This window comes from Polyodon spathula, chromosome 6, assembly GCF_017654505.1.
Source record: "Polyodon spathula isolate WHYD16114869_AA chromosome 6, ASM1765450v1, whole genome shotgun sequence".
Taxonomy (NCBI): domain Eukaryota; kingdom Metazoa; phylum Chordata; class Actinopteri; order Acipenseriformes; family Polyodontidae; genus Polyodon; species Polyodon spathula.
Window position 1 is genome coordinate 6,496,229 of NC_054539.1, and position 25,613 is coordinate 6,521,841.

Below are 25,613 nucleotides of genomic sequence, written 5' to 3' on the forward strand. Positions count from 1 at the left end.
AAGCATGGGTTAGCACATCCTTTTAAGGTCAGTGCATTTTGATTTGTAGGAAATGTACTTGATTCCCAGCTGCAGTTTACAAAGCTTAAAAATAAAAGCTTCTGGTGTGATAAATTCTAACTAGATAGCTTGCATGGGTGGGAGCGTTCCATCTTATTAAAAATATTTTGGGAACTGGGAAAAATGAGTGTGTGTTTGGAATGTGTACTGTAGCAATGGTGGGCGTTGGCAAAAACGAAGTTATTTTTTAGCTTCTTGAAATGTATCGTGAAAAATGTGCATTTTATTTTCCTTACAGTATTACGCGTAAAGTCATACTTTTATGAGAGCCGTGAATTTGGTTACTACGGCAATGGGGTTAAACAAATACCAACTTCATGATTGGTGTTCAGGTTATACTTATACCTGTCCGTACAGTGGCATATATGATGTTTAAATTTACTAATAATCTGAAGATATCCGTGGTTTTAAAACTTCATAATTATTTCTACTTGGTGTTAGAAATGTAAAGAAAAATACAAAAATGTTATCATTTAAGGTTTGCCGTATATATGATTTATTGATTTAAAGGCAACAAAATATGGAAATTGCATGTTCCTTTTCAATAGTATGTCAACATAATTTTAAAAGGTTTACAAAACTTGAAAATGTCGCAGAATTTGTCACTCAAGGTTGTTTTAAAAGAAATCTATTTTTGTCTGCTTGTTGGGTTATTTTGCTGCCAACACATTTATAGAACATTGATATGTTTTTAGAAATGGTTTCAATAGCTACTCGAGTTTCAATATTTGAATGCTGTTTGACCTTTGACGTGGCGCAAATACTTCCAAAGTTAGATATTCTATTTAATAGAATAGAAATAAATAGAATATCTTTGGTTAGCTGTACCTGAGAAAATGCAGTGAAAACGAGCAGTCATATTTAGCTGGAAATGAGGTATTCTCAGCACAGTAACAAGCTTTTAGTTTAGCTTTTTGAAGGCAGCAGAAGCATAGCATGTGTGTTTTTATTTATTAATTGTTTTGCTTGACAATGCCCTTATGCACGGTGAGTTAGAGGTAAAAAGTTATTATAATAAGCTAAGAAACAAGCAATACAGCTTTTTTTTTGTTTGGGTTTTTATTTATTTTTTAGTTTCTGTTTGCAGTTTTGTAAAATGAAACAATTTGTACAATTATTGTGTGCAGTGTGTTTGTTTCTGTAGGTTGTATACGCATGTTTGCTTTCAATTTGTAGTGTATAGGCTACGTGCCACTACTGTTGAAATATAAACTGCTAAAAATGTTCGCCTTGCTTCACTCCGCACCATGCATTTTCCTCCTTGGCTACTTTGCTTTGATCCCACCCCTGTTGCTTGGTCACCAGAGGGGCCCGAGTTAGCTGTTTCGTCTTGTTGATTGTTTGGGGAATAAGGCAGAAGTCGTCTACAGTAAGAGCCTGAAGACACTCAGCATGCAGCACTACTGAGGCCTTTGGCAGCTGAGAAACACAGGAAGAAAGAGGAGGACTGAAATACAAAATTGAAATGGCATGATATTTTTTACTGTATGCATTTAATATGTGAATATATAAAATTTTGCATCTCTTTTTTTTTTTTAAAGAAGAAACAAATATATATATATATATATATATATATATATATATATATATATATATATATATATATATATATATATATATATTTGTTTCTTCTTTAAAAAAAATATATACAGTGATACACAAAAGAAATACAACACTCAGGTCTAATGGATTTAATCAAATATTTTAAACATAGATATCAAACAAAATCTAAGAAAATGTGGACAAAAATACAGATCAAAGAATCATAAGTTTTCAGTATGAAACGTGACGCACTGTGAAAATGAAAACATTATAAAGTTAGCATTGTGTATGACCTCCCTGAGCATTAACACAATCCTGGCAGTGTTGACACATAGACCTGATCAGCCTCTGGGCAGACTGCTGTGGGATGTTCCGCCACTCTACCTGCGCAGCTGCAGCCAGCTGGCGAAGGTTGGCAGGTCGCTGTTGTCTCCTGTGGATGGCACTGGCGATTTGGACCCACAGATGGTCTATTGGACTCGGGTCAGGAGATAAACCTGGCCACGGCAAGACCTCGACATTGTTTTCTTGAAGTCGTGCAATTGTAATCCTAGCACTGTGTCGTCTTGCATTATCCTGTTGGAAAATCAACACTTCCAGATTGGCTTGCAGGAATGGAAAAGCTGTTGCCCCGAGGACTTCGTCAATGTATCGCTGAGCAGTAAGGTTGCCCTCAATCTGCACCAAAGGCATTCTTGTGTTACAGGAGATTCCTCCTAACATCATCACACTTCCACTGCCCCACTGGTTGTCTTGAACAGCACAACAGTCAGCATAATGCTCACCATGACATCTCAACACACGTTGTCTTCTGTCAGGTCTGTCAAGGGCAAAATGGCATTCATCAGTGAGTAAAACACTCCCCCACTCTCTGCCGCCTCCTCAGGTGTTCTCTGGCCCACAGAAGACAGCGATTTCATCTCTCAGCTGTCAACATGTTACCCCTGAATGGCCTCCGAGCATACAAATCATTTTCATGCAGACAGCGAGCTACAGTCATTCTGCTGATGCGCGGTTTATTTCTTCTTGGAATTTCTCGTGCTGTATCCAGTGCAGTCTGAAAACAGTTACGCAGATGGATCAGTCGGATGTGACGGTCCTGGGCCGGTGTGGTGACCCCTCTGCCTTCCAAGACGTGGCCTGTCCCTCACAGAGCCAGTTTCCTGGTTTTTTTGGACTAGTCTGCTGATTGTTGAAGCAGAACATCTCATTCTCCAGGCAACTTCTCTCAGAGACAGGCCTCCTTCAATAATGCCAATAGCAACCAGAGGATCTTCCTTACTCAAGCTGGGCATGGTCATATCTTTCACTGCTCTTGCGTTAATTAAAATCATGTCTTTTCGAATGGCTATTTATACAAATTCTTAATCAACTAATTTTGGCAATTTTAACTCAAATACCAAACACTGAGCACCTGGCGTTTTTATGAAATCACATGGCTTCAATTACAAAAATGTCTAACTCTTAATGGTATGTTCGACATGTTTAAGTCTGGATTTCGTGCTGCACATAACACCGAGACAGCCCTTGTCAGAGTTGTGAATGATCTGCTGATAAACTCTGACTCAGGCTTTCCATCAGTTTTAATTCTTCTAGATCTAAGTGCTGCCTTAGATACTGTAGACCATTCCATCCTATTGAATCATCTTGAAAACACAGTAGGACTGTCTGGTCTTGTCCTATCTTGATTCAAATCTTGTCTTTCTGATAGGTTTCAGTTTGTCTCTAGTGGGGAGGTAAAGTCTGCATTGTCGGAAGTCTGTGGTGTTCTACAGGGCTCCATTCTAGGTCCCTTGTTTTTTTCATTATATATGCTACCGTTAGGTGACATTATCCGCAGACGCGGCGTGAACTTCCATTGCTATGCTGATGATACCCAGCTAGATTTGTCCCTAAAGCGAGAAATGTCTTCTGCCTGAGTATTATTAGCTATTTGCCTTGCAGACATCAAGCATTGGATGTCACATCATTTTCTAATGTTGAATTCAGATAAAACAGAGGCTATGCTGGTGGGCTCAGAGAACCAACTAAAAGGAAATGTGGGACTACATGAGCTCGACCCTTGCAGTCTCTCATCGAAACTTAAACTAGAAATTAAGAATTTGGGGGCTTGATCCTGATTTATCATTTGAGACTCATATTAGGGAAGTTTTTTTACCATTTGAGAAATCTAGCCAAACCAATTATTTCCTAATCTGATGCAGAGAGTCTAATGCATGTCTTTGTTTCAACTAGAATTGATTATTGTAATACACTTTTTTATGGTGTCCCAAAACATGTCGTATCCCGCTTGCAGCTTGTTTAGAGTATTGCCGCTAGAAGTATAACTAAAACCAGGAAAAGTGAACATATTATGCCCCTGTTTTTGCTTCTTTACAATGGCTCCCTGTGCATTATAGAATTGATTTTAAGATTTTACTGTTAACTTACAAGGCCCTGAATGGATTAGCACCTAGTTATTTGCAAGAGTTACTGAACCCGTATCTTCCAAACCACACTCTGAGATCACAAGATGCAGGGCTGCTGGTTATTTCTAGGGTCAACAACAGCAACACGGGGGGGTAGGGCTTTTTCTTATGTAATGCTCTGCCTTGATTTGTCAGGGAAGCTGGGATTGTTACAGTTTTCAAGTCAAGACTAAAACACACTTTTATAAAATGACTTTCTTATCTTAGTGGGTTTTAATGTAACATTAATTGTAACTCTGATTGTGGCAGTTGTATATGTGGCATGCTATACAAATGTGTTGTGGTTTGTTCTTTTTCTGCTATGTACTGTACAGTGCTTTGCTATACTTTTGTATAAAAAGAACTATATAAATGAAATAAAGAAATTACTAAATAAAGAAATATTGAAAGATGTAAATTAAAGTAGAGATTCAGTTTTATAATAAAACAGCAAATTATTACATAAAATGGATAAAATGAAAAATAACAAGCAATATCTAATTTCATACTTTGACAAAAGTATTTGGGCACCCCTGCATTAGTATTCTGTGTGCCCACCCTTTGCTTCCATTACAGCTGAGATATTTTTGCTCCTTTTTCAGCACATACAGCTTTGAGTTCTGCAATTGACTTTTGATTGGATGGCCAATCCATAACTGTGATCTTCCTTTTTTTAAGAAATTCCTTTGTAGACTTCGAAGAATGTTAGTGTCATGATCCTGCTCGAATACAGACTTCCATCCAAAAAGCCTTCTAGTGCTGGTTAACAAATGAGAGTGCAAAATATATTGATATTTTGCAGTATTCATTGATCCTTCTACAATACAAAGGTCGCTAGTGCCTGAGTAAGAAAAATAAGCCTGTACCATCACACAACCTCCACCATGTTTAACACTGGGCATGATGAACTTTTCTTTCAATTCTCTCTTCCTCCAAAAATATTGTTGCTTTCTTGGTGAGAAAAGTAATATTTTGGATTTGTCTGACCATAAAATGTAGTTGAAGAAATCATTAGGCTTCCTCAAGTATTCAATGGGAAACTCCAATCGCTTTCTTTTGTGTATTGTTTTTAACAAAGGTTTGCATCTTGGTTGCAAACCCATGGACATTCATCTTGTTAAGGTATCATTGAATTGTTCTCTTGTAAATTTCGTGACCATTTTCTTTCAATTCCTGTGTCAAATCTTTTGCAGTAATCCCGGGATTTTGCCAGGCTGCTCGAGTGAGTCTTCTTCCAGATTTTGCAGAAATTTTTCTTGGTCTTCCACACCTGGAGCTAATTGCAGTAGTTCCTGTTCTCCTGTGTTTGTCAATAATAGCAGACAGAGTGCTTTTCAGTAAACCAAGTCTTTCTGCTATTTTTCTGGTAGTTTCTGCTCTTTCGTTTAGTTGTATCACTGCCATTTGAGATTGTTGCTACTCTTTAATTGTAACCATTTTTGTTGCTTTTTTAAATCACAAATTTCCCATTTTTCAGTACATGATGATTATATATTCATTCATACTGTAGTTATCATGAGGTGATGGTTTTCAATCATAATAATTGTCAATAATTAGCGACGAATGGGTTTCATATGAAACATGTGGATTGCCCAACTACTTTTGTCAAAGTATAAAATTAGTTTTTGCATGTTAATTTTAATTTTATGCATGTTATTTAATTATTTGTTGTTTTATGCTAAAGCTGAATGTTTACTTTAATATCTTTCAGTAGAATAATTAGAAATTATTAGAAATCACTTTTTGTGTTCTTTCTCATTTTTGTACACTGTCGAAATACACACGCACACACACACACACACACACACACACACACACACACACACACACACACACACACACACACACACACAAAACCAGCTATGGCCAGGTTTTTCATCACCTAGAATTTTAGGATTGAGACAAATAAAAACTGTATGAAAATAATTTAGATCTTTTATTTAACATCATGTAATCAAAGAAACTACAAAAGGGTATCGCAAAAAGTATTTGTGCATGTTTAGGAGTGTGACAGGGTGCAGCCAGTCTTTGTGTTTTGTGGTGTTTAGAGTGGATGTGAGTCTGCTGTGTGGATCTGAGTGAATGTGTTTGTGTGAGGAATGTGTGAAAGGTGCTGCAGTTGATGAGGTGAGAATTGCCCAATTAGCTGCAGCACCTGTATAAAAGGGAGTGGTTGGGAGTGTTGGTTGGTGAGTATTTGTAAGAGTGAGAAGACCTGCGTGCGTGCGTGCGTGCGTGCGTGCGTGCGTGCGTGAGAGTGTATTTTGTATTTAGAATTTATTGTTAACAGTGTTTTGTGTTTGTTCTGTTTATTTGGCTGTTGTGCCTTTTTGTTTGGTAATTATTATTTAATTAAAAGCATTTTATTTGCTTCTTTTTCCATCTGAGTCTCCTCACTTTGGCTATCCTGTCACAAGGAGCAAATCGTTTTTTAAATAATTAATATCTGTGTAGGCTAGATGTAGACAATATTCAATACAGGTCTGCTCAGTGTCATCTAGAGCATTCTACCGACATATTTGCAGTTACCACAAACAACAAAAAAGAGAGTCATTTATTTCAATTTACAAAAAAAAAAAATTAAAAAATAGCCCAACTAAAAAGTATTTGCTGTGTAACAGCAATAGCAATTGTAATAAATCCTTACGGTCAACCAAGTTAGATCAAAGTGTTATAGCAGTGCTAGTTTGTGTCCCTGTCATTTCCATTTAGATTGTAACTGATGAGCCTGAAATATTTCAATGACCCGATTACCATATCTCTAGAGGTGAAATCGCAAGCGGTAGTATCATTCAAGATACCTGCTGTTATCTTTAAGAGATTACTGATCTCTTCAAAGAACCAAGATGCATCTGGAGTTTACGGGAAAAATGGTAACAGTGGAATATATACCACCAGGACTGATCTTGTAATGCTGATAATTTGTACAAGGAAAAAAAGGAGCAGCAGTGGCATTGCACACAAGGTCACATATGTTGTCCTTTTAATGGAGAGTGTTCAAAGACAGAGCACTGTGTACGAGGCATGCGTGATGTTTTAGACCCAGTATTCAAGGACTGTGATATTATTTTGACTCTAATGTTTTCATGCTTTTATTCCTAATGAATAATAAAATAAGAGAGGAAATGAATAGAAAGAATTCCAGAGAGGTGAAATGCTTATCCAGTGACAAATTAAATTGGTAACACGTCATTGTGTCTGTTTTCCCCCAATAAGTTTTCTTTCAAACTGAAAAGGGGGAAAAAAAGACAAACCCATAATGAATATGTAAAAAATTGAAATGGCCTCCAGCAGAGAGAAAAAAAAAACACATCCAGAGACATAAAACATTTGAATTGAAAGTGAGAATTGGAATGTCATGATCTGCTGTGAGCATTACTTTTTTAAAAAGTAGGTTATCATTGCTCTGTCACAGAGTTGTTTGTTGGGGAAATTATTACAACAGTACTTCTGAGAAACTGGTTTACTAAAGGTCAGTTGATCTTGCTGGGAAAGCCGGAATGTAGGGCAATATATCTGATCTAGAAGGTTCTAGTTGCTGGCTAGCCCAGGGAACCAGTTTTCTCTGTGAAAACTGCCCATTAGAGGCTGATCACTATCACATTCCCAAAGGCATTGTGGAGAACATTGGGTCAGCTGCTTCTGAATAAATACACCAGAGGCAAGACGTGGGCGGTTTCCTTTCAAGTATGAAATGTATGGTTATTTACCTCCTAAAGAATTCTGAATACTAAAGCTGCTCACAAGCCTGTGACGTAGTCATGACTGCCCCTGAGGTATCAAAAGGACTGCGCTCACAGATCTCGGCGCCATTTTTCCTTTCAAGACTGACCTGATCGGACAGCCTTGTTCAGATAAGTACTTTGTTGCTTCTATCTGTATATGTTTCGCATTTTTTGTGTTTTACACAAATTATATGTGATTGTGGTGAAGGGGGAACAGGTGTAGCAGTGATGTGGTGCAGGAGTGACAGGCAGACAACTGTAATCCGGTGAAAAGTGTTTTTATTATATTCCAGGTCTAGTGACCGTAAAATAATAAATCCCTGGCAATACACAATAATTTGTGAGGTACAGGAATAACAAAACAGGGCACAGTCCTGAACAAAACGAACACACGGTCACCAGTCCTGGGTGAGCGCAGTCGTGCTGGTGCTGAGTGAAAACACAGGTATTTTCGTGATGATAGTGCAGTGGTGATCCGGATCGTGCTGACCCTGGCGACAGCTCCGGAGGTGTGCTTTAACTGTCTGGTGGTGTAAAAACAGGCATTTACAACACAGACAAAACACAACACAAAACATTGAGAGCTCCTCTCTCAGTCCTTCGCTCCACCAAGCTTTACCCAAACGAAGGAAAAGGTCAGCGTTACCCTGGCCCCTATATGTAATCCTGCATGACCTCTTGGTAAACGGTTGCAGCTGCCCCTCGTTTATCTTTCAGGTCAATACGGTCTTACAACAGAGTCGGGTACCAAGGTCATCGACCCGGTTGCGCTCCTGACCGCGTACCGCACCAATACCGAACAGGGACAGGTACTAGTACCCTCCCGGTACCAGTACCATCCCGGTACCGACCATCTGCCGTCCCGGTACCGTCCCTGTACCATATAAGCAGATTGAGACAACCATATACTGTACATTCCATTGCTTGCTCCTTGCATCATGCCCGCTTTCTGTCCCTGTGAGACTTGCAAGTCTAGTCTGCTTATTGAGGACAAGCACAGCAGGTGCTCTTCCTGCCTGGATCCAGAGCATGCCAGGACACTGGAAGAAGAAGAGTGTCGTTCCAGGGAACTCAGAGCAGATGAAAATATGAAATCCAGTCTTCCTGGGACCATCCGGCAACAGCTTCTGCGACTTCCCGTTCAATGGACGCCCTATATAGGGTGCATGATGCAAGAAAAGCTGGGCCTAGCCCATTTTCCGCCAGTTGAGGCTTCCATTGCTGTTGTGGTCCAGGCGTCTAATTTGATGCTCCTGTGCAAGAACATTGCCTGTCCTAACAAGCAGTGCCGTGTTTCTGAGCCTATTCAGCCGGGGTGTTTGCCTCACTGCTAGGGAACTACAATAGCATCCTGGTAGCCTACCAGTCGCATTTGCTGTCCCTCTCTGAGAACCACAGGCCCTCACCACAGCAGCTGGATAAGCTGTGTCTGGTGAACAAAAACCTGCTCCTTGTGTCTAAACTCAACGGATAAGCTGTAGGCAGAAACCTGGCTTCGCTGGTAGCCTCCCGCAGGCAGCTTTGACAAAGCACTGCTGTTGGATGTCCCGAGCACCAGGGCATACGTTTGGTCCCTCAGTGGATGAGATGCTGCAGCATCTGACCGTGCATGGGAATCCTCTACGGAGCTGGTTTGCCTGCTTCCCAAGTGATCACCTCCAGTACTTAAGCCAGCAGAAAATTGGCACCATAGGCCCAAGCAGCCTCAAAGACTGGCACAGCCTGGGCTGGGGTGCTGTGTGGAATGGCCCAGATGTGCAAGGTGTGAGGACCCCCATGGCTGGATCTGCACATCGGTGTTTTAGAGCTGCAGGGAGTTTACCTGGCCTTGCAGATTTTTTTGTAGGTTCACGGCAGACATGTGCTTGTCCATATAGACAACACAACACTGGTGGCATATATCAACCACCAGGTTGGCCTCTGGTTGCCCAGTCTCCATCATATGGCCTGCAAGCTTTTGCTGTGGATGCATGAGAACCTTCTCTCAATGCGGGCAGTGCATCTGCACATGGGGTGACAAACTGGGCGGCAGACCTCCTCTCAAGGTGAATCCTCAGCAGCTCAGAGTGGAGGCTTCACCCCGTGGTGAGCCTTATCTGGGAGAGATTCGGGGGAGCAGAGATAGACCTCTTTACTTCCAAGGAATCAACCCACTGCCCCCTCTGGTTCTCCGTAATAGGAGGTTGGGAACCACTGGGAATAGATGCCTTGGCACACCAGTAATGCATCGTTTATATACCTTCCCACCGCACGTCGTGCTCCCACTGTGTCTGTAGAAAATCAAGCAGGACCAGGCCAAGGTGCCCCTAGTAGCCCTGCTCAGTCAGGTACGGGGGACCTTATGTCATCCCGACCCATCGAGCCTGCAGCGCTGGGTCTGGCCCCTGAATGGCTGCATATGAGACATCTGGGTCTGCCCAACAGGGTTATTGACACCCTACAAAATGCCAAAGCAGTGTTCACATGTTCATAGTTGGGTACAAGTGTGGTGTCTTTCAGATGTGGTGTCTGCCTAGTGGGTTCGACCACACGACTTATCCCATGGCAGTAATACTGCAATTTTTTTCAGGACCTATTTGACGAGGAGAAATCCCCCACCACAGTAAAGATCTATCTGGCACCTATTTTAGCTTTGACATGGTCTCCACTGGAGCTCACTTCCTGGCACGGCAGAAAGGGCTCAGCGGCTTCAGCCATCTATGAAGGACATTGTTCCTCGCTGGAGGCTAAACATGGTGTTTAATACAATCACAAAGCCCCTGCATTCAGCTCAGCTGAAATTGTTATCATTTAAATCAGCTTTCTTGCTTGCTATCACCTCTGCAAAGTGGGTGAGTGAGATGCAGCCATTCATTTTTACAGAGGCCAGGACAAAGGTCACGCTCCGTAGCAATGCTGGTTTGGCCTTGAAAAGTGTATGGGGAGTATGTTGATCAGGGTTTCTTTGCTGATTGGGGTACAATTAGGTTGCTTTGGACACAATAAGGAGCTAATACACCGCATTGGATTTCATTCACAGTAATCAGTGTATCCCACAGGTCTTATGAAAGGAGAGTAGGTGACCTGGTTAAGTCACACCCTTTGGCAGTAGTAAAAAGTGGAAAGTGGTGTAACACTGGTGATGAGCAGACAGGTTGTTGTTTTTTGTCACCCCAGTAACGGCTGAAAGTCAGTGGCTACAGACTCTAAAGTGCTTTGAGGCTTTGCTTTGTCATTAGTCTTGGCTTGGAAATGACTTATACTGTGTTGAAAAAATACGCATCCTCTGTTGCTGTTGTCTCCAGGTTTTGGAGAAACATTTTTTTTAGAACTAAAGTGCTGCAGTTCTAAAAGCTTCACTTTGCTTGCTTGGAAATTACAGAGGAATGTGCTTACACATGTAAACACTGCACGGTGGTAATTTACACATGTATTTCTTCAGACATTACTTCTGACAACATTTTCTAGAACCTTGACGGGAGAAATTATCCTGCTTATGTAAATTTAGCCAATTATGTTTGATTTGTGCAGAAGCATATACAATGACATTGTCAACAGTGTTACTGTTCGAGCTGTGTTATCTGTTTCGAGTCCCTTCATTCACTTAGATTAAGGTCTCAAGGTATTGTCATTCAAACACCCTTGGACTCAGTCTTCATTTTAGTTTGATAGCTGGTTACTGGATTTAAGCTACAGTTCATTGAACCACTCTTCTAGAACTGTTAGTCTTGAACATCACTAAGAACTATAAACACAAAAACGACAAATACACCCAGGGCTGTTAATGATAGATTTATATGATACAAATGACGTGCAGCATTATCCAGTAAGTAGAAGATTTTATCAGTATGCTCACTTTGCAGAAGAGTTGATAAACCATATATACAGTGCCTTGCAAAATTATTCAGACCCCTGACCAATTCTCTCATATTACTGCATTACAAATGGTACATTGAAATTTAGTTCTGTTTGATATTTTATTTTTAAACACTGAAACTCAGAATCAATTATTGTAAGGTGACATTGATTTTATGTTGGGAAATATTTTTAAGAAAAATAAAAAACTGAAATATCTTTCTTGCATAAGTATTCAACCCCTGTGCTGTGGAAGCTCCCAGTTTGCACGGATGAAAGAAATTGCCCTAGCAAGGACACAGTTACCTTACCATTGGCCTCCACCTGTGAACCATTAAAGTTGCTGTCACATTTTCTGGATAAAAACTCCACTGTTGAAGGATCATTGGTAATACTGTGAATCAGAAGGAAAATGAAGACCAAAGAGCATTCTACAGAAGTTAGAGATACAGTAATACAAATGCATAGATTAGGGAAAGGGTACAAAATAATATCCAAGTGTTTGGATATCCCAGTGAGCACAGTTGGATCAATAATCAGGAAGTGGAAGCTGCATCACACCACCGAGGCACTGCCAAGAAAAGGCCATCCGTCAAAACTCAGCGCTCAAACAAGAAGGAGATTTGTGAGAGAAGCCACAGAGAGGCCAACAATCACTTTGAAAGAGCTACAGAGTTCAGTGGCTGGGAGTGGAGTAATGGTGCACCAGTCAACCATATCAAGAGCGATGCATAACACTGTCTTGTATGGGAGGGTGGCAAAAAAGAATCCGTTACTCAAAAAGTACCATCTGACAGCATGCCTGGAGTTTGCCAGAAAGCATGAGAGTGACCCAGCTGTGATGTGGGAAAAGGTTTTCTGGTCAGATGAGACCAAGATAGAGCTTTTTGGCCAAAACTCAAAGCACTATGTGTGGCGCAAATCTAACACTGCCCATGCCTCAAGACACACCATCCCTACAGTGAAGTATGGTGGTGGCAGCATCATGCTGTGGGGATGCTTCTCATTAGCAGGGACTGGGCATCTTGTTACAATTGAAGGAAGAATGGATGGAGCAAAATACAGGAAAATACTGCAAGAGAATCTGCTTCAGTCTGCAAAAAAACTGAAGCTTGGGAGGAAATTCACCTTTCAGCAGGACAATGATCCCAAGAACAAGGCCAAAGCAACATTGGAGTGGATCAAGAACAAAAAGGTGAATGTCCTACAGTGGCCCAGTCAAAGTCTTGATCTCAATCCCATTGAGAATCTGTGGCACTATTTGAAAATTGCAGTCCACAAGCGTCGTCCAACCAACCTGAACAACCTGGAGCAAATTTGCCAAGAAGAATGGGCCAAAATCACTCCGACACTGTGTGCAAAGCTGGTACATACTTACCCCAAAAGACTTAAAGCTGGTTTTGCGGCGAAAGGTGGCTCTACCAAATATTAATGTGTGGGGGTTGAATACTTATGCAAGCAAGATATTTCAGTTTTTTATTTTTCTTAAAAATATTTCCCAACATAAAACCAATGTCACCTTACAATAATTGATTTTGAGTTTAAGTGTTTCAAAATAAAATATCGAACAGAACGAAATTTCAATGTGCCATTTGTAATTCAGTAATATGAGAGAATTGGTCAGGGGTCTGAATACTTTTGCAAGGCACTGTGTGTGTATATATATATATATATATATATATATATATATATATATATATATATATATATATATATATATATATATATATATATATATATAAAAAATAATATAATAATAATAAATAAACAGTAATTTATGCACATCCAAAATATCTAAATGTAATGGCGCATAGGCATTGCAATAAAGTTACATCTTGTCGGCAATAAAGTGTTAATTGAACATAGTTAGGCGAACATGTACATTTTTTTTTCTTTCTTTTTTATGAGCATCAGGAATTGGAGACATATGATGCTGTCCCTATGTCAAACTTACATTTTAACATGTATCTACTTTTTTATGATTCTGAGAGCTCTAATTTGATATTTACAGTCATGACTGGGTGATGTTTGTTTTGATGCCCCCCCTTCAATAAAGCAAATACATTTACAACCCATTCTAATATACAGACTTAAATTAGTATATCACAGGATTGTACTTGGTGCTACTGTATACACAAATAACCTATTTATTAAATGAATGGTGTAAAAATTCATGCCGCTTTCCGTAGGGTTTTTAAAACAACTGCCATTATTGCAGCAGTTATTCCTGTTTTTGCATACAGAATTTGTATGTATGCCAAAATGTAGTTTCAACTGAGTGCATGTTGTATACAATATAATAATTACTTCATTAACATGCAGTCAGATTACTTCTCATCAGTCAGAATTTAAATTATTTCTACCAACACTGCTGTGGCTGAATGTTTCAGTCATTTCACCTTGGAATGTAACAAGGGTAACCCCATTGACTCTACCTCAATAATGTGTATTCACAGTCCTGTTTCCAACACAAAGTTTAAGTTTTCTAGAAAATGGATCACTAGTCTTGAGGTGAGCGCTTTGGTTGTGCACCTCAAGACGTGAAAACTACCTCTGCAAGAGGAAACTTAAATTTAAACTTTGTCAATATTATTGAACTAAGGGAAATTATATAAAATTAACAGTTTATTTATTTATGCTTGTCAAATTAGACTTTACTTTACAGAGGGCGGGCGCGAATCTGGGACCTCTCGCACTGAAGCATAGCACTGATACCGCTGTACAAAAGAGCCAGCTCTTTTGCAAGGAGTGTATATCGGGCTTATGTCTTTGTATGTGATTGTGCCTTTGCCCTTGCACGTTACAGTCTCCCCTGCCAGCCTCAAGCCCGCCCCGGACTTCCTCACCAGGCTACAGTCTGACGAGTGCGTGCCGGGATACCTGCGTCTACTTCTGACACCAATGAAACAATCCTGGTTCCCGCAGGCAGGCACCTCACACAGTGCGAGGCAATCCACACACAGACGGAGGGCGGACGCGAACCCGGGACGTCTCGCACTGAAGCATAGTGCCGATACCGCTGTACAAAAGCTCTTTTGCAAGGAACGTATATAGGGTTTATATCTCGATAGAAAGCATAGTGAGCCCCATCTGCCTTTCTTGCGACATCGAAGAGCGTAAATAGTTTTAAATTATTTTCAGCTTCAAGAAACTTCACTCACCTGATGCAACAGTGATTGACAAAGTCAGTACAATGTGAAGTGCAACAGCAACATTTGGAGCAAAATAATTTCTATACTCCAGCACTGGTGTCGTGTTGCATTTTAGAACAGCTGCTAATACTTTAAGCTCATCACAAAGTTCCATTAGGTCGATATCCGTCTCCTTTAAGTTTCTATCTGTCAGAAAGTCATGCAGATTTGCACAGTTTTTCAGAAGTTGTTCTCTGGATAACTCATTAATTTTACAGACATCATAGAGAAGCTGAAAATACATGCTTTGATTCTCAATGAGGTCGAATCTCTCACCTATAGACTGGATTGTCACGTCCAAAACTGTGTAGAAGAGATAATTATGAAGCATTGGAATATTGTTGCCTCAGATTTTAAATTGGGCACACTGCTTACAAGTCCACCGTTACTTCTTACAAAAGATGCCAAAATATTAGAGAATATTAGAACTTAATGAGGAAATGGACTTATCGGTGTTTTCTGATATAACAATTTAGACAATATAAGATGTAAAAGTATGCGTATATATATATACACACACACACACACACACACACACACACACACATATATCTATCTATATATATATATATATATATATATATATATATACACACACACACACACACACACACACACACACACACACACACACACACACACTGAGTGTACAAAACATTAGGAACACCTTCCTAATATTGAGCTGTACCCCCTTTAGCCCTCAGAACAGCCTCAATTTGTCAGGGCATGGACTCTACAAGGTGTCGAAAGCGTCCACAGGGATGCTGGCCCATGTTGACTCCAATGCTTCCCACAGTTGTGTCAAGTTGGCTGGTAGTGGATCTCTACTCTGAATAGCTTGTTCCATCTCATCCCACAGATGCTCAATTGGATTGAGATCTGATGACTGGACAGGCCACTGTAGTAAGCTGAATTCACTGGCATGTTCGTGGAACTATTCCTGGACAATCCTAGCCTTGTGGCATGGGGTATTATCCTGCTGAAAAAAGCAGATGGATACAGTGGAAAATAGCAGATGGATACACTGCTGCCTTGAAGGGAAGCACCTGATTGGCAATGATTTTCAGAAATCCTGTGGCATTCAAATGTTGCTCCACTTTTATCAAGGGGCCCAATGTGTGCCATGAAAACTCACCCCACACCATCACACCACCACCACCAGCCTGCAATGTTGACATGCGACATGATGGATGCATGTACTCATGTGGTTTTCTCCATACCCTAGTCTTCCCATCAGCGTGAAACAGCAGGAACCGGGATTCATCAGACCAGGCAATGTTTTTCCAATCCTCCAGTGTCCAGTGTTTTTGTTCCTTAGCCCACTTCAACCGCAGTTTCTTGTGTTTTCCTGAAACAAGTGGAAGTCTGTTAGGGCGTCGGCTTCCATACCCCATTCGTGTCAAGGTATGATGAGTTGCGCATTCAATTATGGGTCTTTCAGCACCAATGTTGTACTAAACTGTCAGTTGACTAACTGTAGCCCGTCTGTTGCTCTGCACAATTCGTACAAAACTCCTTTGACCTCTTTCATCAATGAGTGATTTTTTCTGTCACTGGCCTGCCATTGGCTGGATGTCCTTTGGGTGGTGGGCCATCCTTGATACACATGGGAAACTGTTGAGCGTGAAACACAGCAGGATTGCAGTTCTTGACACACTCAAACCGGCGCGCCTGGCACCTACTACCGTACCCCGTTCAAAGGCACTTAAATCTTTTGTCTTGCCCATTTACCCTCTGAATGACACACATACACAATCCATGTCTCAATTGTGTCAAGGCTTAAAAATTCTTTTTTAACCTGTCTCCCCTTCACCTACACTGATTGAAGTGGATTTAACAGGTTACATCAATAAGGGATCATAGCTTTCACATGGATTCACCTCGTCAGTCTATTTAATGGAAAGAGCAGGTATATATATATATATATATATATATATATATATATATATATATATATATATATATATATATATATATATATATATATATAATTCCATCGTTTTTTAAATTAATGTTTAATTACTGCCATGGTCACTGTAACAGATAACAAATTAATCTCTCAAACTAAGTAAGTGAGGGGGTGGAGGAGAAGAGGAGAAGTTAACTCCAGTTTTGTATTACTTTGGCCCCTTTTTAGTACTGTGCAAAAGTTTTAGGCAGGTGTGAAAAAATGCTATAAAGTAAGAATGCTTTCAAAAATAGACATGTTAATAGATTATATTTATCAATTAACAAAATGCAAAGTGAGTGAACAGAAGAAAAATCTACATCAAATCAATATTTGGTGTGACCACCCTTTGCCTTCAAAACAGCATCAATTCTTCTAGGTACATTTGCACACAGTTTTTGAAGGAACTCGGCAGGTAGGTTGGCCATGCCATCACTTCCAGGACTCCTTGTTCTTCTTTACGTTGAAGATGGTTCTTAATGACTTTCGCTGTATGTTTGGGGTCATTGTCATGCCGCAGAATAAATTTGGGGCCAATCAGATGCCTCCCTGATGGTATTGCATGATGGATAAGTATCTGCCTGTACTTCTCAGCATTGAGGAGACCATTAATTCTGACCAAATCCCCAACTCCATTTGCAGAAATGCAGCCCCAAACTTGCAAGGAACCTCCACCATGCTTCACTGTTGCCTGCAGACACTAATTCATGTACCGCTGTCCAGCCCTTCGGCGAACAAACTGCCTTCTGCTACAGCCAGATATTTCAAATTTTGACTCATCAGTCCAGAGCACCTGTTGCCATTTTTCTGTACCCCAGTTTATTTCATGCATAGTTGAGTTGTTTGGCCTTGTTTCCATGTCGGAGTTATGGCTTTTTTTGGCCGCAAGTCTTCCATGAAGGCCACTTCTGACCAGATTTCTCCGGACAGTAGATGGGTGTACCGGGGTCCCACTGTTTTCTGCCAATTCTGAGCTGATGGCATTGCTGGACATCTTCCGATTGCAAAGGGAAGTAAACATGATGTGTCTTTCATCTGCTGCAGTAAGTTTCCTTGGCCGACCACTGCGTCTACGGTCCTCAACGTTGCCCATTTCTTTGTGCTTCTTCAAAAGAGCTAGGACTGTTCCGTACATCAGCAATAAGTTTTGCAGAACAAGAAACAGTGATCTAAGATGTTGAACACTTTATGATTAAAGAAATGTGAAGTATAAAAAGTAATTATGTAGCATTTTTGCTGCCCCCATCAATTTGCCACCCTAGTCGGCTGCCTGTTCTGCCTATATGGTTACACAGGCCCTGGCATTTAGAATAGTATTTATTGTTTACCCCTAGATGGAAGATATGTGTTTCATGCACTTTACAGTATGGTAATGTTAAGAGACAAAATGTTTCAGGTTTGTGTCAGTGTTATTATACGGTTCCTAATCTTTTTTTTCTGTCTTTTGTCTCACTGTTTCCCACAGACACCATACTTTTGGCCATCGAACTGTTGGGAGCCTGAAAATACAGACTATGGTTTGTGCAGATTTATTTTTCAAACATGCTGTAACTTATTGAGAACATGTGGGATAAGTTATAACATATATTTTAACATTCCCACAGACATTGCTGGGCTGTTTGCCCTGGATTCCCTTTTTTTTCTAACATTATCCCTCTTTACAAATAAGTATTTAATTAAACAGAGCATGCATGTTTAAAACATGCAGTAGTACATGGATGCTGCATATGCTGTGTTTTATTAGACTGCAGAACGTTGGACCTTGAGGTTAATGGAAAAAATATGAGCAACTCGTAGAGTTCCAGATGGCATCTGGGGTTAAATGTTGATATATTGGCTTTTACTTTTCTCTAACTTGACCTCAAACGAAATACCAAAAACATCAACATTTTTCATCTTGGACAATTTACACCTCTGATGGGCTGACATACTAAAATATGAATTTATGTATAACACCTTTTTAATTAAGTCCCACTTTTGCTCTTTAATTAAAAGTGTTAATTGGGAAAAATAACTGATATATTCCTTGTTGATCACTCAGGCATAATAACATGTAAATCTTAATTTTCATAATGTGTTCAATGTTGCTACCTTGGTTCTCATTCTCCTCAGCCTATTAAACCCTTAGCTTTAACCCTTTTAGTACAAGGGTGTTAAGATACATAATAGAAGACTACATGGCTTCTAGAAATAAAGTTACTGGACTGCATCCTACTGATCTTTGTTGTGTTGTGTTATGCGTGAAAAGAAAAGAAAAAACTTTGCATGCCCAGTTTGTCTTTACCAATGTATTATTATAGATGGTTATACATACTGAATTTTTTTCCAGGTCTAAAATGTCCTTTTGTGCTATGCTGGCATAACTGCATCAGGCTACATGTACTGTGCCACAGTAGGGGGAGGATGTGTGCAGGGCAGAGGCTCTGCACATGTATTCATGTGTGTGTGGGTGTCTGGTGATGGAAAGTGTGTTTAATGAGTGATTGAGGTGTTATTGGAAAAGTGTGGAATGTGGTCAGGTCGTAATGGAATGATTGGTTGTCAATTACCCCTGGTCACACCCTGTAAAGGAACAAAGGAATTGTTTGGTGTTGGTTGTGCAGGAGAGTTAAGCCCTGGACACAAGATACGATGCGATTTTACAGGATCAGGCAATCGATTTCAGTCAGCTCACAAATTTTACACATGTTAAATATTTTGTGGTGCAATTCTGCTCGCAGGAACTCAACAACCAATGCGTTCAAAGCATTAGGTCACATGACACCAAATGCCCAAATGCATCCCTATAGTAAGTACAACACATACTGTATATGCAGCCACATCTGGATAGCAGTTCATATACAGTGTACTCTGCAATGTCGATTAGACCATTCACTACAGCAACAGTTCAGGAACCCAATATCAGGATCTGTAGACAATAGTAAAATAAGTTTGTTATTTTTGTTTAGTTAAAAGTACAAAAATAGTATGGAATGTTTTTGTATTTTCCGGTCGTTGCTTATTTTTTGTGTAACTGTGGTCTAAATGTAACATTCACCATGAGTATGTGTATCTTTTATTTCACATGCAAATGGATGATGACGAGTATCATCACATTGTAGTTCTCGATCGTGTGGGACATTTTCGTGGTTCTCATTTAAAAAAAAAGTGAATGCATGTTGTTTAATAAAACTCTTGCAAGTACACAAAGAAATTGCTATTTGATTTGTAACTAATTTAAACATGCAAGGGGTAATTTAATGAGCTGCCTACAACTAAAGGCCAACAGTGTACAGCGAGAAACCAATCGGCGACTGAGGCAAGAGTGGCGGATGCCTGAACAATAGTTGCTGTTGCCGGAACCGGAGTTGCCTGCACCAGAACCAGAGCTGCTGCCGCCAGAACCTGGAAAAACAGAAAAGGGGAAGGAAATGAAGAGACCACAGATCGGTTCCAAAACAGGGTGGTGCCAGTAACTTTATTTACATGTACAAACACAAAATAAACAAAACACAGGAACAAAATAATAGTTTGAACAAAAACACTCCTAAACACACACAGCCCAAGTACAACACCCAATCACAGCTACCCCAGTGTTCTATACTTACTCACTTTGTACTCACAGCACACTCCCCCCCCCCCTCCCCACCCCACCCCACCCCTTACCGTTGATAAACTTAATAGACTCCCTGTCCGGATTGTTAGTATTGAATTTAATTTCCCAACTCCAGTCCACACAGTTGTGTTAAAAGTGTTTTAAAAAAGACCAGAATCGCTTCATAACAGACCTCTGATTAAATGTATTCTAAAAGCCACAGAAGCTTCCAAAAGTATATTTTATATTTTAAGCCTGGATTGTGAAAGATCCACATACTGAATCAAAGCCCATAAAAGTCTGAAGGCATTGCATAAGCATACCAGTTCCCCATGACAAGAATCGCAAGCACCAAGCATGACTTTGATCTAAAACAACACAAGCAATGTAACTCTGCAGATCATGCCCTTGCATTCTGTTTAAGGGAATTGCCTTTTGTGGCCAACAAATACCTTCAGCCCAGTAAGCAATTTAAGATTCTAAATAATGTGCTTGAGGAATTAAGTCTGTTAAACCCCACAATGTACTGTATCATTAGAGTGCTCCTTTGTCTGGTTTTAAACATTATAATTATGCCTTACGTTATGGGGAAAGTCTAAAGTAATGTTAGAACTGTAATTAGGAATTTGATAATGGGCATGTTTGCATTAAAGAATGAGATCAGAAATTTAGATCTTGGTGTTATGGGAGTTTGAATGTAGTCTGTACCAAAATCTGCATTACAAATGCTGTAGTTAAACAGACAGTGCTACCCCGTTATAATGTGTTTGTCGGGATCCATAATCTCTCACAGCAGCACATTCACACAGTGCATTACCTATATGCTTTCATGTGCCCGCCGCCCCGGACGTTACCCACCATTCCTGGCTGAGGCAAGCTTACCGGTTCAATGCTAACAAAACAACAGGGTCCGTAGACCAGTCCTGCAACAGTATAAATCCCTGGTCGTTTAAATACGGTAATGTAAAAACAACAATAAAACAAAATCACAGTGTTGTAGGTTCTTTCTTTTTTGAATATCTATGACAATTTATCCTAGCATAATTCACGATAACATCATCAGGATCACTTAAAGTATCTGGAATGTTCACCCAATGTTTGCGAGTCAAATTGCATTATGGGGGAAATGGGAGCCATCACCATGTTCTAGCCGATTCTGTACTGTAACGGTTCAAGTTATAACGGGGTAGCACTGTATATGTCTCCAAAAGGCTGAAAGAGGAGAAAGTGAAGTGAATATTAGCAGTTTTGTCATCCACACAACTATGGTAACTGGTTGACTGTGAATGTTGCCTGTAGGTTTTTAAATTAGCAATATACCATCTGATAGTATCAATTCTGAATATTTAATGGACATATTGCTACAGATGCAATTTCTTTATTGATGTATTTATTTGTTTATAAATTGGGCGAGTTTGAGATTATTCAGTGACGTATGTTGTGTAAATCTTACTTTTGGTCATAGGGAAGCACTAATGCAGATCTGTGCCCTTTCCTGGCTGGCTTTTTTATGCTATAAGCATTACTTAACATGAGACTTGCAACAGGACTACAGGAGATACTTCTATTTGTCCCTTGAATTTGATGCTTTCTGAACCTGTTAAACAATGTTAATAGGACCAAAGTGTCACTGGCCTACCCGCTGCAGGCATTTCATGCCAAGAACACACATTTCCAAAATCTAGAACAGTATAGTATGATGATGGTGTGATGACATAAAAATTCTAGAACAAAAACAACGTTCCATTCTGGCTGCTAAAAGTCATTTAAACATAGCCATTGACTCCACCTGCTATGTTGGTTAAAACATATTTAAAAGGCTGTGGCCCGTATTCATAAAAACAGGAGGACAGTTTAAATGATTTTGAAAATTGAAAACTTAATTTAGTTATTCAAAACAAGCTTTTAAAAATACAGTCTTTAATAAAACAGTGCAGATGTTATAAATAGGAACCCTATATGGTCAGCCAGTTATCACTTGTTTGCAAAATTACAGTTTCATAAGTGTGGATTTGCATATACTCTTGTGCGATTGGTCGACGCGAAACAGACATTTAAGCTTATAGTTTGTATTTTAATTTTATCAGTGTCATATATTAAAATGAATAATACATTTCCTAATAATTAACACAATTGTCAAGTTGTGTTATTATTATTATTATTATTATTATTATTATTATTATTATTGATGTTTTATTTTTTTAACTGCCTGTTTTGACACAACATGTAAGAATGATAAATGTTTATACACCATGCTTAGGGGGCGAGTAATGATTACATTAGTTGTAGTGATTGTGAGAGTAATGATGAGAAATGGAACCAGCATAACAGATTTGTGAGCTAGTTTTTCCGCTAGTTTAAGTCTGTATTTCAAATAGGTTTATTTGTACCTTTTAGCAGATACTAAAGGACATTATATGAAATGTCAGACAAAGTATAGTGCCGCAATGCATTTAAACTCACCTCACATTCATCTAATTAAGCAAAGCAATGGTTCAGGCAGGGAACTCACTTTAACCTTATATCAAATCATATAAACATCAAGCATATTTTAGGCGCTTCCAATACCAGATTAAATCGTCAGTTGAATAGCTGATTTTGTATTTGTCCTTCGATATACAATACGTCCAGTGATCAGCAAGGAAAGGATTTATATTTTACCTCAATCCATTACATCCCCCGCTGTGCATCAGAATTCACCTCCTCCTCCCCAGCCTCCACCTGCTTTTTGGCTTTGTGTAATGGGGTAGGGTAGCTCTCCTGCCACCTTGCCCATGCCTTCCCTATAGTCAGCCTGTCCACTTATCTGCAAGCTAATTTATTGTCAGGGATACCTCGAAAGGTGAGGCCAAAGGTCAAATAATGTAGTGTAACATATGTACAATGTAGTACTCTTGTCTAGTCTATGTTTGAACATATAATCTGAAGTGTGTTTCCTGACAAGTTACACATTGTTCTTCTTCCACTGCTCCACCTTATAAAGCTGATGGACAACACCAGTATGCTCCAGGGGTTGAACCACACGCTAGCAAGTTATAATTATAACCATACTACAAGTTTCTGGTAAATGTTCAGCTACTACATTTTCTAATCATAAAAAGTCTGAAATTGGAATACAATCAATAGTTTGTCCCCATACTTTGTATTATTGGAAGCAGAGCGATCTTCTGTTTCATATAGTCTGCAGTTATATAAATGCTGATACAATCCTCTTCCTGTCTCTCCCTAGTCAGATTTAGATAAAGATCCCTTATTTGATCTCTTCTAAGTAGGGTGACGTGTTTCCACGGGGCTACAATAAACAGTGTTTGAGGCACTAGAAGTGTCTTGACACTATCAGCCGTTTACAAATAAGCAGATGGCAGGTCATTTTGTTCTGTGAAAAGCAGTTTATATTTTAATTGGTAAACGACGCAATGGTTGAATTACTCATGATTAATAAGTGGCAGATGTATTGTGAAGACTAAAAATAGGTAGATTGTTATCATGACAACCTGTTATTCCCCATGTTCAGCAGAAGTAATCAGCCATAGGATTGTATACAATAGAACCAAAATTTATATTATGCAGTCTCACATATCAATCTCCAGGTGACAGAAAACACATCATACAGAATTATACATAACTGGTCCCTGTGTGCAAGCAAATGTTGTAGTACTGTATGCATTCACAGTTTATGAGTATTCAGAGACTTGTCAGGTGAATGTCACTGAACCCTGATCTGAATCACACAAGTGGTTGATACTAGTCACGATGGTGAAATATTACAACTACAGTACATGCAACTGATAGCCAAATTAAACTGATCACAAATGAAATTGAAATTAAACAAATAAATATATTTTTAAAGACAGTAAAAACAGCTTCTAGTCACGAATTATATTGCAGTTAACCAAATGAATGTGAAACAGGATGAACCCTGTGTGCTTTATGTTGTGTAGCCATGTTTTTTTTTTTTGTTTTTTTTTGGAGAGTTTGTTCATATCATCCTTTCCTAAATCATGCTCTTGTTAAATATGTGAAAAAAAATGCTATTTTTGAACCTTCCAGATGGTAGTGATTTTGTAGTGTTTTGAAATGAAATCCATGCTCAATTTCATTGGCTTAGATTGCTCATTATAACTTGCTTTATATAGGCCAGTTTAGATGCATTGGTTGCTCTTTGTTGTTCTTTTGCCTACTGTACTTTTTAGAATGTCTTTTAAATTGCTTAGAAATAAAAACATGTCCAGGGGCAGGATTACTCTGAGTTTTAGGGTGAACCACTGGGTTGAGATGTTTTACGCAATGCTGTGTAATTAGATCGGTTCTCAGCAAGTTACTTAGAATACTAATTGAAACTGGAGATTTTAGGTGGGGACATTAACAGCCTTTACTGTGAACACTATTCTAGTGTGAAAGTCACAGCAGCTGCTTACACAAGGTGTTGTTTGGAACTAAAAATATTTGAAGCATTTGACAATTGTGAAATTAATGTTGCCCTTTGGCTAGCTTAGGTTGTTCACCCCTGTTCTATAGTTAAAAAATATGTACACAATCAACAGTTGATGGGATTATAGCCAAACGGAATCCAAAAGGTTAAGAAGCAGGTTTTTTTTCCCCCCACAAAGATGGTTTCAATAAATGACGGCTGTCTCAAGTCACTTGCTGACCTTCACTCAAAGGGTTTATATCCCCCACCTGCCTAGGTCACTGCAGTCTATATGGAAAACCAGCACAAGGGAAACAACCCAATAAGAACTTAACCAGAGGCCAGGTTCCAAACAGACAATTGTGTGTCTCTGTTGGATGATTGTAGAAAAAACAAAAAAGTATTTCTATGCTGTATCTGTCTGACAATCTTGTTTTTCAGCGGTTTACCTCTGCAAGCGAACAATGCAAAACAAAGCAAGACTGGAGCTAGCAGACTATGAAGCTGTAAGTCAATTTATTCACTACACTGCTTGGATTATTATTAAGACATGTTTTGGATACAAAGGCCAAACTGACATAGTGTAATAATAAACAAAGTTTGCTGTGCCAATGTATTAACTCAAGCCTATTAGAGATTCAAGCCACTTTTGATGGAGGCTTGTTTTTTGAACTTGATTAAATAGCTGTTTAAAATATTTCCACAGTAAACAAGTACTCCTGAATTGTTTAAAAAATAATTATTAAACAAACGTGGCAAAAAAATAAGGGAAAACGTTTAACATTTTAGCATATTATTTTTGGATAGTCCCCAAATGTTTTTTGAATTAGTATTGTCTTTTTGGTTTAAAATCTTCAAGTAATGATTATATTATATACAGT

At 39.3% G+C, this 25,613-nt stretch overlaps 1 protein-coding gene across 3 annotated transcripts in view; it reads left to right on the forward strand.

Moving 5' to 3' along the window:
• LOC121316734 (regulator of G-protein signaling 7) overlaps positions 1–25,613 on the forward strand; it is a 124,809-nt gene that overhangs the window by 75,970 nt on the left and 23,226 nt on the right. For all 3 annotated transcript variants that reach the window (XM_041251864.1, XM_041251862.1, XM_041251863.1), the window contains exons 6-7: positions 18,213–18,264; positions 25,174–25,238. In XM_041251864.1, coding sequence (XP_041107798.1) covers positions 18,213–18,264; positions 25,174–25,238 — 117 coding nt within the window. The remainder of the gene's footprint in view (positions 1–18,212; positions 18,265–25,173; positions 25,239–25,613) is intronic.